Source organism: Pecten maximus, chromosome 11 (assembly GCF_902652985.1).
Source record: "Pecten maximus chromosome 11, xPecMax1.1, whole genome shotgun sequence".
Lineage (NCBI taxonomy): Eukaryota > Metazoa > Mollusca > Bivalvia > Pectinida > Pectinidae > Pecten > Pecten maximus.
Genome location: NC_047025.1, coordinates 32,902,332 through 32,918,820, shown reverse-complemented (window position 1 = coordinate 32,918,820; position 16,489 = coordinate 32,902,332). Strand labels below are relative to the sequence as shown.

The 16,489-nt window shown below is 36.9% G+C and overlaps 1 protein-coding gene across 1 annotated transcript in view; it reads left to right on the top strand.

Annotated features, from left to right (window-relative positions):
* The window catches only part of LOC117337557 (5-oxoprolinase-like), a 93,732-nt gene that overhangs the window by 47,676 nt on the left and 29,567 nt on the right, over positions 1-16,489 (top strand). Inside the window, exons 33-34 of the mRNA XM_033898588.1 lie at positions 182-342; positions 7,172-7,269. Coding sequence (XP_033754479.1) covers positions 182-342; positions 7,172-7,269 — 259 coding nt within the window. The remainder of the gene's footprint in view (positions 1-181; positions 343-7,171; positions 7,270-16,489) is intronic.

The following is a 16,489-nucleotide window of genomic DNA, read 5'->3' as shown; positions in this document are numbered from 1 at the left end:
GTGTAACCTACAGGTGAATCTTATGAATGTTTTAATGTAATAAATTACTTTGTAAACCTACTTTTTAAATCTCCTTTGTAAACCTCCCTTGTTGAAAGATATCAATATGGTATTGTTGAAGATATTTACAGGACTTTCTGTCTAGATAACACATGCCATTTTTGTTTGCATGTTACCTTAGGTACCCAGTGATTGTGAAGCGGTTTCACCTCAATTCAGGAACTGGAGGTAGAGGGCAGCATTGTGGTGGGGATGGTGTTATACGAGAGTACCTATTCCGGAAGCAGCTAACCCTTTCTATACTGACTGAGAGGAGAGTGTTCAGGCCCTATGGACTGGATGGTATGTACATATTGTCTCCCTTGTATATCAGTTTTATATATGTACATGCTAAGTGGCCCTGCAGGCAGGGCATACAAACTGTACCTGCTGCATCCATTGCGTCATAGTTAGAGGCGACAAAATTTTGGATCTTATCTTGTCTCTTCTTAGCAACTTTCTTCTTCCCAATGTCTCCCTTGACAGTGCCTCAATTTTGGCCTTTAGTTGAGCGTTCACCCCTGTGTGGAAGGATTTACGTTCTATTCCCAACAATAACTTGAGTTTCCTTGAACCGATCAAACTCAAACTTCATACTTATTGAAAGTGCTTGCTAGGGTTTGCATTTCTGTGTTAAAGGTCAAAGGTCAAGGTCACTGTTGCTAAATATGGAAAATCAGTTTCCATGCAATAACTTCAGTTTGCTTTTGCTAATCAAACTGATACTTCAAAGTGATCTACCTCAAACTTCATACACTGCTTCACTATTAGAAGTGCTTGCTTGGGACTTCTTTTCAGCATTAAAGGTCAAAGGTCAAGGTCACTGTTACTATAAATAGAAAATCAGTTTCCAAGCAATAACTTGAGATTCTTTTAGCCGATGTAACTCAAACGTTATACAGTGCTTCTTTATTGCACAGTGCTTCTTTATTGGAAGAGCTTGCTTACAATTTCTTTACAGAATCAACATTCAAAGTTCATGGTCATTGTTACTAAATGAAAATAAAAATATCACCTTATTTCAGTACAGTGTACTTCAATACTTAAAATGTTTGCTTAGAATTTGATTTGCTGTTTGAAAGGTCAAAGGATATGTTATTGTGAATCATGTGACACTATTCTAGCCAATCAGAAAGTGGGAAAAATATGATTTTATAAAAGTTTTTGCTACTTAAAAAAAAAATACAATTATAATATATTATCAAAATACATCTGAAGTTGCATCAAATATTTGATAAAAAACTGATAAGTTGAACCATCAGAAATACAAACCTTAACCGTGTTCTAGTGTTGTCTATACATACTTTGGTACAACGTAGATGTCAGCATAGCTTCGATGATGAGATTTCAGACTATACAGTAAAATATCTTAGAATAAAAATAACTACAATACATGTAGAGAATATTTCACCAATCTCATCAAAGCTTCATAAAATGTATCCATTGAAATATAATTCAAGACAAATGCCTTTATATTTTGTTTTTGAATTGATTAAGTATGATTTTGGTTCCTGTTGATGAAAGTGAAGCTGTAAAGAAGGACTTACTGTCTGGTAGAATAACTTCAGTGAGATATTTTATTTCTACACCGATTACAGACTTGTTGGTGTAAAATGCTTACAGGAGAAATGGAAGCAGAATAAGATATCCTTTGTGACATTTATTTGTGTTTGTTGTTTTTAGTGTTCAGCACATTCTAGAACAGAACAATAAGATAGTGTTCGGTATAGAATGCTGATCTGATGTTATATATACTTCTGAAATACTTACATTTCCAAATGACATAACACATTTAGATTTTCACATTATGTGAAGAATTTTGGAATTTTTCTCTCTGCTAGGGTAGTTTTTGATAGGGTACTGGTATGGGTCCCGCAGTGACCTTGTACTCCAGCTCCATGGGCTCTTCGTCACACTCCCAGGGGTACAAGTGGTTATGGGATATTTCCATATGGAAGGTAAAACGTGTGAGAAACACTTCATTTTTCTCAGCAAGAAGGTGTAGAATACATTTTTTCTTATCACATGTTTTTGAAACATTGACATGATTTATAGAAATCTTGACACAGTTCAAAATATATTCAATATGAATATGAAAGTAGGTTGTAGTTCAGTTACGGAAATATTTACAAGGTTCATTGTATATGTCAAAGGTAAATATACAGCAGAAATTAATTATTCCCCTTTCATGATGTAGAAAAATGAGAAAGATTTCAATTAAAATGTTTCAAAGTTTGGAACCGATGTGTTGTGTGATATACAGGTTTCATAATATATTTGGGACCTTTTGGTACATGTGAATGGTTACATTTTTATGTTTGACCAGATAAGGATTACCTTGTAAACATAATTTCTGAAACCGGAATAAAAATGATAAAACACTAACATATCAATTAATTAAAGATGGCTTTTACATTAATCAACCTCAGACAAGTTGCTGCCACTCTCCATGTTTAAGGAGTCAATTTCAGTAATGATGGTCTGGTGAATATTTCCTCACCATTTACTCTGTTCTCTTTGGGAGAAACACCGTCCCATCTCTATAAGTGTCTGTCTCGATCCTAACCGTACACCGAATACAGACCTATATGTTTGTAGATAAAGTGGTAATGTCACAGCATAATGTTGTCATTTCTCCTGCCCACAAATTAATCTTACTTAGTATTTGACAAACATATCAAAGACAAACAATCCACCTATAATTAGATATGATTAGTTTTAATCGTATGACAATGGCTCTCACACTGGCTGTCATTGACGTTTATCGTTCCTTCTCATTACTGTACACAGGAATCCCTACCTATTACTCACTCGTCTGTCAACATGTATCCGACGTCACCACTAATTTATAACCTTTGTACAATATTGTATAAGTGTATTGTACATGTTACACATCATTACATAATATATGATATATTTATTCACTAAATGAACCCTTGGCAACTTGCTCAATATTATGGCAAAACATAATTTGATATTATGTCACAGCTCAAAGCTACCAGTACATTGTCAACAGTTGGTGCACTCAGACTTTCAGCATGAAATTGTCAGGAGTTAGCCTACATTCTAGGTCACTAAGATGTTCTCCATGAAATTGTCAACAGTTGGCCTACATTCAAGGTCACTCAGACTTTCACCATAAAATTGTCAACAGTTGACCTACATTCAAGGTCACTCAGACTTTAACCAGGAAATCATCAATGTTTGATCCACATTCAAGGTCACTTAGACTTTCATCAGGTAATGATCATCAGTTCGACTATATATTTTAGGTTCTGATCCTTTTTTCATCAGAAGGTTAGCAACAGTTGATAGTCGATCAACATTCAATATCACTCAGAGTTTTTTCAAGGGTTGTCAACTGTTGGCCTCCATTCAAGGTCAAGGTTACTAAGTTACACTTACATGATGTCAACTGATGTAGTATATGAAATGTACACACTGATACAGCAAGTTATGTTGGCTATTGTCTGTACCTCAGAGATAGTGTGGCTATGAGAGTGTATGTCACTGGGGATGGTGGAGCTTATGGTTACTGACACCAATGGCAGTTATATGGAGTTGGCAGCTATTTCTACACTGGGAACTGTTTTTAACTTACAGTACAAATATAAGTGTAACACACACCCACATGTCACTTGTATTGCTATCAATAAATTCCTGTTTTTTATTCTGACTTGTGTACTATCCACACATACCTTAATTGCCCCATCTCGCCACCTGTACCATTGGTTTGGGGTGGAGCCAGGTGAGCTACAGGTGTTCTCCCAACTAAACCAATGTTCTCTCATAGTTCTCACACTGCTTAGTGCTGCCTGTATCCTGATATCAAATTTTTAATCTCCAAGAATTATTTCATCATTTACAATATTGCTAACAGTATATTTTGGAAAATAATTTCAATTTTTAGCCCACTATCATCAGATGGTTAGCTATTCCTATTCAAATCGGCCTGCGTCTGTGATCCATCTGTCCGTAAAAAATCCTTGTTACCACTATTTCTTTAATAGTGCTAGATAGTTTTCAAACTTCATGTGAAGGTTCCACTTGGTCCCTGGTAGTTGTGCCAATTCAGTTTAGATTTTTGATCAGAAAATCAAAATGGCTGACAGGAGGCCATCTTGGATTTTGAAATTTGAAGTTTGTTATCGGTATTTCTTTAAAAGAACTGGAGGGATGTTTCCAAACTTCACATGTAGGTTTCACTTGTTCTTGTTATCAGAATAATGAGAGGAAAAGAAGAAAGAAGAGAAAAGAGGGGAGAAAATCAGTCTGACATAGAACCATTCAATTCATTGGTTGTCACCAAGATTCCTCTGGGATCTCTTGTTCGAAATTTTGGATGTGTTTTGGACAATATGGATTGAAGTTCTGGAAATGGTTTCTATTTAAAAAATGTTTTTAATATTTTTTACCCATTTTCCAAGTCCAAAAGAATCATTGGATAGGGTTAGAAGGCCATAATATAAATCTGTTTGTTGTGCTCTTGTTGAAATACAACAAATGTCTCCTTATGCACTCATCTTTTCTAAATGAAATGGTAAAATGAATCACGAAAAATACCAGTGATTTCAACTACGAATTCCTATAATACAAACAAATAAACCAAATTCTAACACACTTTTTAAAGGGTCACATAGCTTAACAATAAGTCTAAATGTTTAACAATAGCCTATCCTATTTTAGGTATTTTTCATTTGCCAAAACTGAGTTGGTATGAAACCTGTTTTGGAACCAGGCCTACATTTGGCAATAAGCCCCCTCCATTTAAGATCCATTTTTTTGTTCCCTACTGGTGAAAACCATGGGGACTATAGGTTTCTTCCCATCCATCAGTCTGTCCATCTGTCAGTCTGTCCATCCATCAGTCTGTCCATCTGTCAGTCCGTCCACTCAGTTTTCCCCACTTTTCTCAGCCATGCTTCAAGGTGAGTGGTGAAAGTTGGTATGTAACCTCAGTATGAGTAGCTACAGATCTAGTTTGAGTTCCATAGTTTTTGTGTCAAGGTCACTGTTACTATTTTTAGGGGGGGTGTCAGTAGGAGACATGTTTTGCTTTAGCAGTACTCTCAGATGCTTCTTTCCTACTAGGGGGCCTATTGCCGGTCAAGTATTGTCCTCAGATTATCAGTACATTAACAAATTGAAATCAAACAAATCAAATTTGAGGAATGTTCATATGTCACTTACGACATTTGCCATTGGTCTAGTAATAGAAAAAGATATTTCCTGAGGTTTATAATTGAATGTACTTTGTGAAAGCTCCATCATCTTGTTTCGTTAATTTGATGTATGACTGAGATGAGTCAGTGACCGACTATGATTTCATATGTATAAAGTGCTGTGAGGACCTGGTATGTTTTATAGTTTGTTTATTACTTGGTCAGTACACTTCATATCTAAACAAACAGTATTAAGATCAAAGACTCCAGCCAAAGGGGAAAGTTCTGTAGTTTTCATAATAAAGGATTTACATGTGATGTATAGATCTAAGTGTTTAATTAATCACACATCTGGTGTGTATTGGACAGCTTATAGTTACAACTCTTACCACCTGTGTTAAAACTGTCATTCAAACAACCTGTGTGGGAGGTTAAGTCATCATTGTTGTATGTAACATTAGGGTTTATGGTTGTCAAGCATTTCTCAGATTACAAAATGTAGATATTTATGTCCCAAAAAACTTGTCAGAGGTATAGAGATCAGTCTTCATTCTTTGTTCACCCATTTTTCCATCCATCACTTATTTGGCTCGAAAGCTTCAAGTTTCTCATCTGGTTCATTGGATACTGATACTTTGCAGGAAAGTTTTTATGGTAGTCAAACATTAATATTTTCAGCTAAATTAGAAAATTGAATTAAATTGCACCCAACTTTCAACAGGTTTTGATTTTTAGCCAAATGCATTAACTCCTGATTTACTGACAGATTTTGATGAAACTTCACAGATATGTCTGTAAGTTTGTAGGCATTCATTTACTTATTTCATCAACAGATATGTGAATCATTAATATAAACAACCATAATAAACAAAATTACATATATCCTATTACTTTTACTCATCATGTCTCTAACAAGGAATATTGAAGTAGTTACTCAAAAGTCAAGTAGGAATGAGGACATTGGAAGCCATGCTGTCTTTCGCTGGTGCGGATGTAGAAATGTTAAGCCCTATGTCACACTGTGTAGGTTTAGTGCAAATAGGATAAAACAATGTGGTCCGTAGCGACTCCATACACAAACATGGTCAATCTATGTTGATCCGTGCTGGACCATAGCTCGCTACAATAGTATATTTCTGCATTAAACTTCAGTGGCAAATCGTTGTCAAATCTTAGTATAATGTATAGACAACGTAATGGCACCATAGTGGCACCGTAGAACCACCGTACACAGATCCATAGCCAACTGGGAATAGCCCTAGTGTTCTCAGGGGCCACGGAGAATCACGGAAGCTCTACAGTGAAGCACGGCTGTACCACCGTACACAACCGTTATGCCATACTGGGACCGGTGCAAACCGTAGTATACCGCAGCAAACCATCATAATACCGTAGCGACACTGTTCTGCTAACGTGATGTACCCTATAGCCCTCCATACTGATGCGAAGTGATTCATAGTGGTTACTCTAATGTTACCAGCATTGGCCCTAATACAGTCATATTGAAACCGTGTATAAGTGAGATGTACCTGTATCATAGTAATATTGTCAACAACTGTTTTTGCACCAAAACTGAGTACGATACGGTACAGTTTACCACGGAAAACGGTGGACATCCATGATACACTGTGGTCAATTCTGGCACAGTGTGACTAGGGCTTTACAGTATTATAACCTGTCATTGTGTTCTGTAGGTGTAGAAATGTCATTGTATTATAACCTGTCATTGTGTTCTGTAGTTGTAGAAATGTCATTGTATATATATTATAATCTGTCATTGTGTTCTGTAGGTGTAGAAATGTCATTGTATATTATAATCTGTCATTGTGTTCTGTAGGTGTAGAAATGTTATTGTATTATAACCTGTCATTGTTCTGTAGGTGTAGAAATGTCATTGTATTATAACCTGCCATTGTGTTCTGTAGGTGTAGAAATCCTATTGTATTATAACCTGTCATTGTGTTCTGTAGGTGGTGAACCTGGACACTTGGGGAAGAATCTGATGTACTACGCTGATGGAAGAATAGTTAACCTTGGTTCTAAGACCTCTGTAGACTGCCATGCAGGGGTAAGTTTGTTTTGTATTTACATTCAGTACGCTCAAAAGCATTGGTAAAAAAATGTAATGTATTCATTTTTATAACAACATTAGCCTCATCACAGTGTGTAGTAATGTTGGAGAACGCGTTACAACTGGTAGTACTCTCCGCCGTCAAGCCGTCAGATCTTGTAAGGGGGGGTATACTGGAATCACCTTGTCCGTCCGTCCGTCTGTCACAAAATTTGTCCGGCTATGCATTCGCTCATTTCTTTATGGATTTAATTCAAATGTGGTATATAGTTAGAAGACCATATGAACTTGTGTCCTCTGCAGTGATTTTGCGATTTAGCCCTTTTAAACAGAGTTATGCCCCTTTTTTATACAAAATGTGTCATAATTTTGTCCGGCTATGCATTCACTTGGTTTTTGATGGATTTTCTTGAAACTTTATACAGAGTTGAAGGATGGCATGAAGTTGTGTCTCCAGTAACAGCTTCTTCCGAAAAAACTCTTTTTACAGAGTTATGTCCCTTTATGTAAAAAAATGGTTACTAGCTTGTCTGGCTATGCATTTGCTTTGTTTTCAATGGATTTTCTTAAAACTTTTTACACAGTTGAAGGACTGCATGCACTTGTGCCTCCAGTAAATGCTTTTTCTGAAAAAATGCTTTTTACATAGTTATGCCCTTTTATTTGAAAAATGGTTATAATTTTGTCCAGTTATGCATTTCCTCAGTTTTCACAAAATTGGTGTACAGTTAAAAGACCATATGGTGTTGTGATTTTCCCCAAGTAGTCCTTTTAAACAAATTATGCCACTTTAGCCATTTTTAACAGAGTTATGGTCCTTTTTTATACAAAATATGTCATAATTTTGTCCGGCTATGCATTCACTTATTTTTTGATGGATTTTCTTGAAACTTTATACAAAGTTGAAGGATGGCATGAAGTTGTGTCTTCAGTAAAGCCTTCTTCTGAAAAAAAACTTTTACAGAGTTATGCCCCTTTATGTAAAAAATGGTTACTAGCTTGTCCAGCTATGCATTTGCTTTGTTTTCAATGGATTTTACTGGTATGTAGTTAGAGGACCCTATGAGGCTTACTCTATGCAAACATTTTGCCGAATTACCTGTTCTAATAGAGTTATGCCCCTTTTTCTTTAAAAAGGAGCAAAATTTTGTTCGGCTATGCGTTCACTTAGTTCTTGCCTAAACATAGAACATGTTTGATTTGGTTTTAGTACCATAAATAGGCAGCTTCACAAAGTATCCAAACCAATCATGGAAAAGCGGGGGGTATATTTGTCACCCCCTCGGTGACAGCTCTAGTTTCTTGTGTTCTTTTAAATACTCTTAAATACTAGGATGTTACACAAAATAAAACAAGCTTTTAAATAAACACGATCAATGTTATATGTACATAAATCCAATGTTGTTACTGTCTCCTAAATGTTCAAAAACATAAAAATCACTTCAAAAATCTCACATAATAAATGTTGTTGATGAAACTATTGTTTGTGTTGTTGTTGTGATGATTGCTAAGACCATGCCACTAACTGTCTGACACTTTCACACGAGAATGGATGTTCTCTCTCCGTTGCAACTCCCATTGAGGTAAAACATAACAAAATAGTGGGGTTTTTATGTTTGTGTACTTTAACAGATATTTGCCATGAATTGCTAACCCCATTCATGGTAAATAAAAACCTTGTGCCATGGCGTCCAGCATCCGTCAGTCAGCAATTGACTTCTTCTTAACCACTAATCAGAATTTAACCAAATTTGGTAGGAGTATCCCTAGGTGACTGGGATTCAAATGTGTACTAATGATGGGACAGACACCCTAGGAGCCAAAAGTGGTCCATTTGGAAATATTGATATTAATGACTTCTCTAATGACTAATTATAAGCAAGATGTGACATTAATATTCTAGTAGTAACATCCCTATAGATGGCTGTGATAATTTATACAAATGATGCCGGGGCTGACCCACCAGGGACTTGAAGGGTTGGGCCAAAAGGGGTCCATTTGGCAATATTCATATTTATAACATTTTCTCTGAACCTTAGCAATATATGAAATTTGTATTACACTGGCAGCAACTCTAGGTGACTGGAATTATAATGCATAAATGATGAGGCTGACCCCCTGGGGCCCAAGAGGTGGGGCAAAAGGGAGCAATTTGGCTATATTGCTATAAATGGCTTCTTATATTTTTGAAACTGTTTAGATTCCAACCCCATAACCATATATAGCAATGTTAGGCATGAAAAGATAAACACTTTTATGTTGTGAAGTTAGCTATATATAGGCCCTTGGTTTTTCCCCCACCTATAGGGACTCTGTTTCATTGTTATATATTTGATATTGTTGAGTTCCCCACCCAATAACCATATATAGCATTTGTTGTGCATCAAAGTGATAAACACAACCACATTGTAAAAAAGGGGACCTGGGGTCTTTCCCCACCCCTAGGGACTTAGTTTCTTTGTTATGTCTTTGAAACCGTTCATATCCACGCTCCATAACCATATACAGTATAGAATTGCTGGGCATCAAGAGATAGACACAATCCTGATGTAAAAATAGGCCCAGAGGTCTTTCCCCACCCCAAGGGACTTACTTTCTTGGCTATAACTGAAGCAGTTGAGATCCTCACCCCATAACCATATATAGCATTGTTAAACATCAACAAATCAACCAGGTGAGCGATACAGGTCCTCTTGGCCTTTTGTTATGCATTAAAAAGTACTTGGTAATGAGGGTGAAAAGAAAAATAGAGAGAATTTTAAGATAATCTAGGAAAAGTGTGTGTAAAAACCATCAGCTTGGTGGTTGTTGTAATATAAAAACACATTCTTCAACGGTTTCCAGGCTTTAACTGCTATAAAGCAATGAATTTATGTTGTTTTGATTTATCAAGTCCACCGTTGGTACAATCTTCATGTATATATAGTGAATGATGCAGAACATTCTCAATTGAACTGTCGATTTAATGAAAGATCAATCACAACAATAAATAGGCCTATTGATGTTTAAACACAATTGTATACATTTTTCATTTCTTGTGTAAAATCAAAGATCAAGTGGTGTTTTAATTTGTTTGCAATAGTAGAGTGTCACTGACAGTTGTTACATATCTGTATATTCGTTATCATTTACTTTTCTGTCAGAAATCATAAACCTTTCACAAGGGCAAAAATATATGCATGTTTCTGCCTTAAAATAGGTCATTTATAAAACATCTCTTTATCATACTTTTGCACAAAATGATAAATAATTTCAGCTTAAAATCTTTTTTTACTTGTCATTAAGATAATATAAGATAAAGTATGCCCTACTTAGTATGTCAAATGAAACATTTATTGGATAAATGGCAAGATTGGTGATATGTATACGTAGTAATGCCAAATATTGTATCATAGTTATACTAAATATATGTTTTGATTTTCTGGTTTTTTCCTATCAGAAGTAAAACTGATATGAATAAGGTCTGATTTTACAGGAATAGAGATAGGGATCACAGATCGTTATTTGAACAGCATTCATTGGCTGTTTTTTTGCCGTGTGTGAGAGTGAATCACCCCTGATATCCCAGCAGATGGCCTTTGATCTGGTGCAATGGAATATACATCAGGCGTCCATCAAACGGGACTTCATGGGGTTTGTCCTACCTGTGAAATGTAAATATCGGAAGAGTGCTGTCAGGGGAGGTAATTGTGTGTGCAAAACCAGATAACAAGGCCTGATAGACTATGATAGAATAAACACTAACCAGATGATATTTGAATGAGCTGGCCTCCATTTCTGTACCAGCACAACAATTCCCCAAAGAATATAACCTAATTCCTTCATTTCTATAACTGCAGGAGTGATTTTTTACTTCTGGAAATAAACAAGAGATCCCAGAGGGATCTTGGCGCCCACCATTGAATGATCTTTATGGGTTCCATGTCAGATTGATCTTTTCTCTACTTTTCCCTTCCTCTAAGTCTTACTAATCTGTGTAAATTCAGAAACAGCCCTCTAGTACTTTTCAAACAAGGGGAACCTATATATAAAATTTAAGATTTAGCGATAATGGCTGTCTGTTGTTTTCGGATTGGTCCCAAAATGCAACACCAGGGACCAAGGGGAACCTACATATGAAATTTGAGAAAGATCCCTTCAGTACCTTCTGTAAAATAGCGATAACAAACTTCAATTGTCAAAATACAAGATGGCTGCCTGTTGGGCAGGTTGTTTTCTGACTGGTCTCAAAATCCAATATGCATAATTAGGCACAGAGGGCAACCTACAAATGAAATTTCAGAAAGATCCCTTCAGCAATTTCTGATAAATAGCGATAACAAACTTCAATTGTCAAAATCCAAGATGGCTGCCTGTCGGCCATGTTGTTTTCCTATTGGTCCCAAGATGCAATATGCAGAACTACAGACCAAGGGGAACTTACAAAAATGTTTGAGAAAGATCCCTTCAGTACTTTCTCAGAAATAGCGATAACAAACTTCAATTGTCAAAATCCAAGATGGCTGCCTGTCGGCCATGTTGTTTTCCGATTGGTCTCAAAATGCAATATGCATAACTAGGCACCGAGGGGAACCTAGATATGTAAATTTGAGAAAGATCCCTTCAGCACTTTCTTAGAAATAGCGATAATAAGTTTCAATTGTCAAAATCCAAGATGGCTGCCTGTTGGCCATGTTGTTTTCCGATTGTCTCAAAATGCAATATACATAACTAGGCACCAAGGGGAATCTACATATGAAATTTGAGAAAGATCCTTTCAGTACTTTCTCAGAAATAGCGATAACAAACTTCAATTGTCAAAATCCAAGATGGCTGCCTGTTGGCCATGTTGTTTTCCGATTGGTCTCAAAATGCAATATGCATAACTAGGCACCGAGGGGAACCTACATATGAAATTTGAGAAAGATCCCTTCAGCACTTTCTTAGAAATAGCGATAATAAGTTTCAATTGTCAAAATCCAAGATGGCTGCCTGTCGGCCATGTTGTTTTCCGATTGTCTCAAAATGCAATATGCATAACTAGGCACCAAGGGGAATCTACATATGAAATTTGAGAAAGATCCCTTGAGTACTTTCTCAGAAATAGCGATAACAAACTTCAATTGTCAAAATCCAAGATGGCTGCCTGTCGGCCATGTTGTTTTCCGATTGGTCTCAAAATGTAATATGCATAACAAGGCACCAAGGGAAACCTACATATGAAATTTGAGAAAGATCCCTTCAGTACTTTCTCAGAAATAGCGATAACAAACTTCAATTATCAAAATCCAAGATGGCTGCCTGTCGGCCATGTTGTTTTCCGATTGGGCTCAAAATGCAATATGCATAACTAGGCACCAAGGGGAGCCTACATATTAAATTTGAGAAAGATCCCTTCAGTACTTTCTCAGAAATAGCGATAACAAACTTCAATTGTCAAAATCCAAGATGGCTGCCTGTTGGCCATGTTGTTTTCCGATTGGTCTCAAAATGCAATATGCATAACTAGGCACCAAGGGGAGCCTACATATGAAATTTGAGAAAGATCCCTTCAGTACTTTCTCAGAAATAGCGATAACAAACTTCAATTGTCAAAATCCAAGATGGCTGCCTGTCGGCCATGTTGTTTTCCGATTGGTCTCAAAATGCAATATGCATAACTAGGCACCAAGGGGAACCCACATATGAAATTTGAGAAAGATCCCTACAGTAGTTTCTGAGGATTAGCGATAACAAGAATTGTTTACGGACGGACGGACGGACGGACGGACCGACGGACGGACGGACGGAGGGACGGACGACGGACCACGGACGCAGGGCGATTTGAATAGCCCACCATCTGATGATGGTGGGCTAAAAATGATGGGATTGAAAATGATAAAGCAATTCTCACCTTTAACTTAACCATAAGCTAAAACTATAAATTGATGAGAAAGGTGGAGAGTTAAGCTAAAGCTATAAATTGATGAGAAAGGTGGAACTCTCATAGCTTTGGGGAAACTTATTAAGAAGTTTGAACAATACATCATCTGATTCTCTCATATATTGTTCATACACGCATGCAAGACATTGGTACATTCACTTTTTACTTGTCGATTAGACTATGGTAATGTTTTGCTCTTTGGTGTTCTGTTATGCCGATTAGTTGCCTGCAGAGGGTCCAGGTCACTGCAGCATTCCTGGTTAGAGGAAAGAGGGAGCACATCATACCAGTGATGTAGCCACTACATTGACTACCTGTGCATTTCAGGTCACAGTGCAAGGTTTTGATGTTCACATACAAGACAATAAATGAAACAGCTCCAGAAAATTTACAGGAAATTGTTATTTTCTACCAGTCGTCACGATGACTACGATCAGAGAAAAAATCCTTGTATGTGTTTAAAACTCTTGTGCTGTGACTTATGGTAAGCAGTGCTTTGGAAATGTAGCAGTCAATTTGTGGAATAACCTACCATCTGTTACCAGGAAGTCAAAAACCCTGGCCAAATTCAGGAAGGGGGTTAAAAATCACTTGTTGATGTCTCCTTTTAAAAGTCTTTCGCAGACGTCCTGAACATGTGTATCATCTGATTGCTCAAGTTGATATTTGTTTTATATATTCTGTACATTTTGTCACACATGAAATCAAATGTATCATTATCATTATATTATGTATTGTAATTCGCATTAAGAGTAATTTTGCAAATCAGATAGATAGCTATATAAATGTTGTACATATGTTATGTATTGTTCAACATGTGTAACCTTTTCTTTACATACTATAGAATTATGTTAATAGGTTTATGTTGCTCTTAGAATTTTAAAAGGACAAATGACTAAATCAGAATGGTCAATCCAGTTTAAAATAACATTTTTCAATATTATGTGTTGAAAAACAATACATATGAATATGTGTGTTTACCGTACAAGATGATGAGGGTGTGGGTGGGGAATGTACATTATGTAAGCTGTATACTTACCAGAGAGATGATAACTCTAGCTAGAACACTAATTGAAGTTAAAAAGAGAGTGGCATTTATGAAGTACCATTATTTATGTGATTATAAAAAACGTGTGTACATGTATGTATTGAAACTCAGATATATAGTATGACAGTGTATGCTGCAGAGTTACATGTACCATAGTGCGCACTACAGGTGGACGAGCATACACCTATCTATCTCCACATTTCCCTGTGTGATTTACTCAGAAACCCCTAGCTACAGGCCAGCCTACCTGAGTGGAGATGGTATGTTATGTGTTAAGGTCCCCCATTACAACCTGCTGTAGAATAGAGATTTCCTGTTGACTTCACTTAAACTTGTAGTACCTGTCATAAATTAATCACGTGAAACCTGTGCTAATGTGTTTTTGTAGTAAAGTCTGTATATAAACCTGTGTGCATGAAGTTAACTGTGTAGTTTATAAATAACAGAACAAACGTAAAAAAGAATTGTGTCTGTATACTAACCTATGTGCCTGAAGTTAACTTGGAAGTGTATAATAACAGGGAGCATACACAAAGAGAAATGATAATACCAACATGTAAACCAAACCATACCCTTAACTCAAAACTCAGAAAATGTCTTAGGAAAACAGGACCAGATGTTCAGGAAGGGTAAGTGTCTTCTGTTTCCTCGATGACACTGGCAGGGGGCCATGGGGCCATTTGCCCCATATTTTCCAAAATGGCCCACCAAAACTCACAAATTTCTTCAATTATCTATGTTTTGGCCCATACGATTTCTGAAATCTTGTCAAAATGCCCAATGATTTTTGGGTCCAGGTTGAGCCCTGCACCGGCACTTATAATCTAGATCATGTCAGGTCATGTGACATTCTCAAAGTGAGGCGGTGTCAAGGGAGACACGAAGAAGAAAAGAAATTCTTATATAATGAAACAGAAGTCATATCCATAATTGAGTCATCCTGTACAAATCATCTTGCAATGGGTACAGCAATTACTATTCTTTTTCCCTACACATACAAGTAGGGAAGGGAAGATACACCTTGTTGCTATAGAACATGTAATGATTGAGAATTGTTTTAGACCTATATTGTCTTTTGTTATGCTGTTGGTTTGCATATTGTGTAAAGCATGAAGTGGACTGTATGTTAAAGACTTTTTTCATCAGTCCTAGCATGATATGAAATGCATTGTCTTATACATTACCCTATGCTGACTAATTTATTCTTTGTGATTTCATTTAAGTGGCATTTCCTCCGTGGCTACAGAAGCTGCAACAAAGTTATTCACACTTGAGAGTTCTCCTTAACATCACACAGGTAGATGATGGATCTGTGTTGTCATAGGAAGCTAGCTGTTCCTACGAGGTGCGGTATGGCTGGGGCATCTCCTGGCATTCATTCGATATCGTAAGGGCTATGTGGTGCAATTCACTTAATTTTCTAACAATACATGCCAAAACTGAATCACAAATGGCTAGAGTGCATCTAGCTCTAGAGTTGGCTCATGTTTGATACTTTGATATTGTGACTTTATATTCATTACTGTATAGTGATAAATAATTGTCGAAATAACTCATGCCAGGAAAAGCATGTAAAATATTGTTAAAGAAGTAAAGAATCTGACCCTAGTCTCCAGAATGGAGTTTCACTGATGGATTTCATTGTCCTAGATTTTTAGCCCACCATCATCAGATGGTGGGCTGTTCAAATCGCCCTGCGTCCGTGGTCCGTCGTCCGTCCGTCCCTCCGTCCGTCCCTCCGTCCGTCCGTCCGTCCGTCCCTCCGTCCGTAAACAATTCTTGTTATCGCTATTTCTCAGAAAGTACTGAAGGGATCTTTCTCAAATTTCATATGTAGGTTCCCCTTGGTGCCTAGTTATGCATATTGCGTTTTGAGACCAATCTGAAAACAACATGGCCGACAGGCAGCCATCTTGGATTTTGACAATTGAAGTTTGTTATCGCTATTTCTGAGAAAATACTGAAGGGATCTTTCTCAAATTTCATATGCAGGTTCCCCTTGGTGCCTAGTTATGCATATTGCGATTTGAGACCAATTGGAAAACAACATGGCCGACAGGCAGCCATCTTGGATTTTGACAATTGAAGTTTGTTATCGCTATTTCTGAGAAAGCACTGAATGGATCTTTCTTAAATTTCATATGTAGGTTTCCCTTGGTGCCTAGTTATGCATATTGCGTTTTGAGACCAATCTGAAAACAACATGGCCGACAGGCAGCCATCTTGGATTTTGACAATTGAAATTTGTTATCGCTATTTCTGAGAAA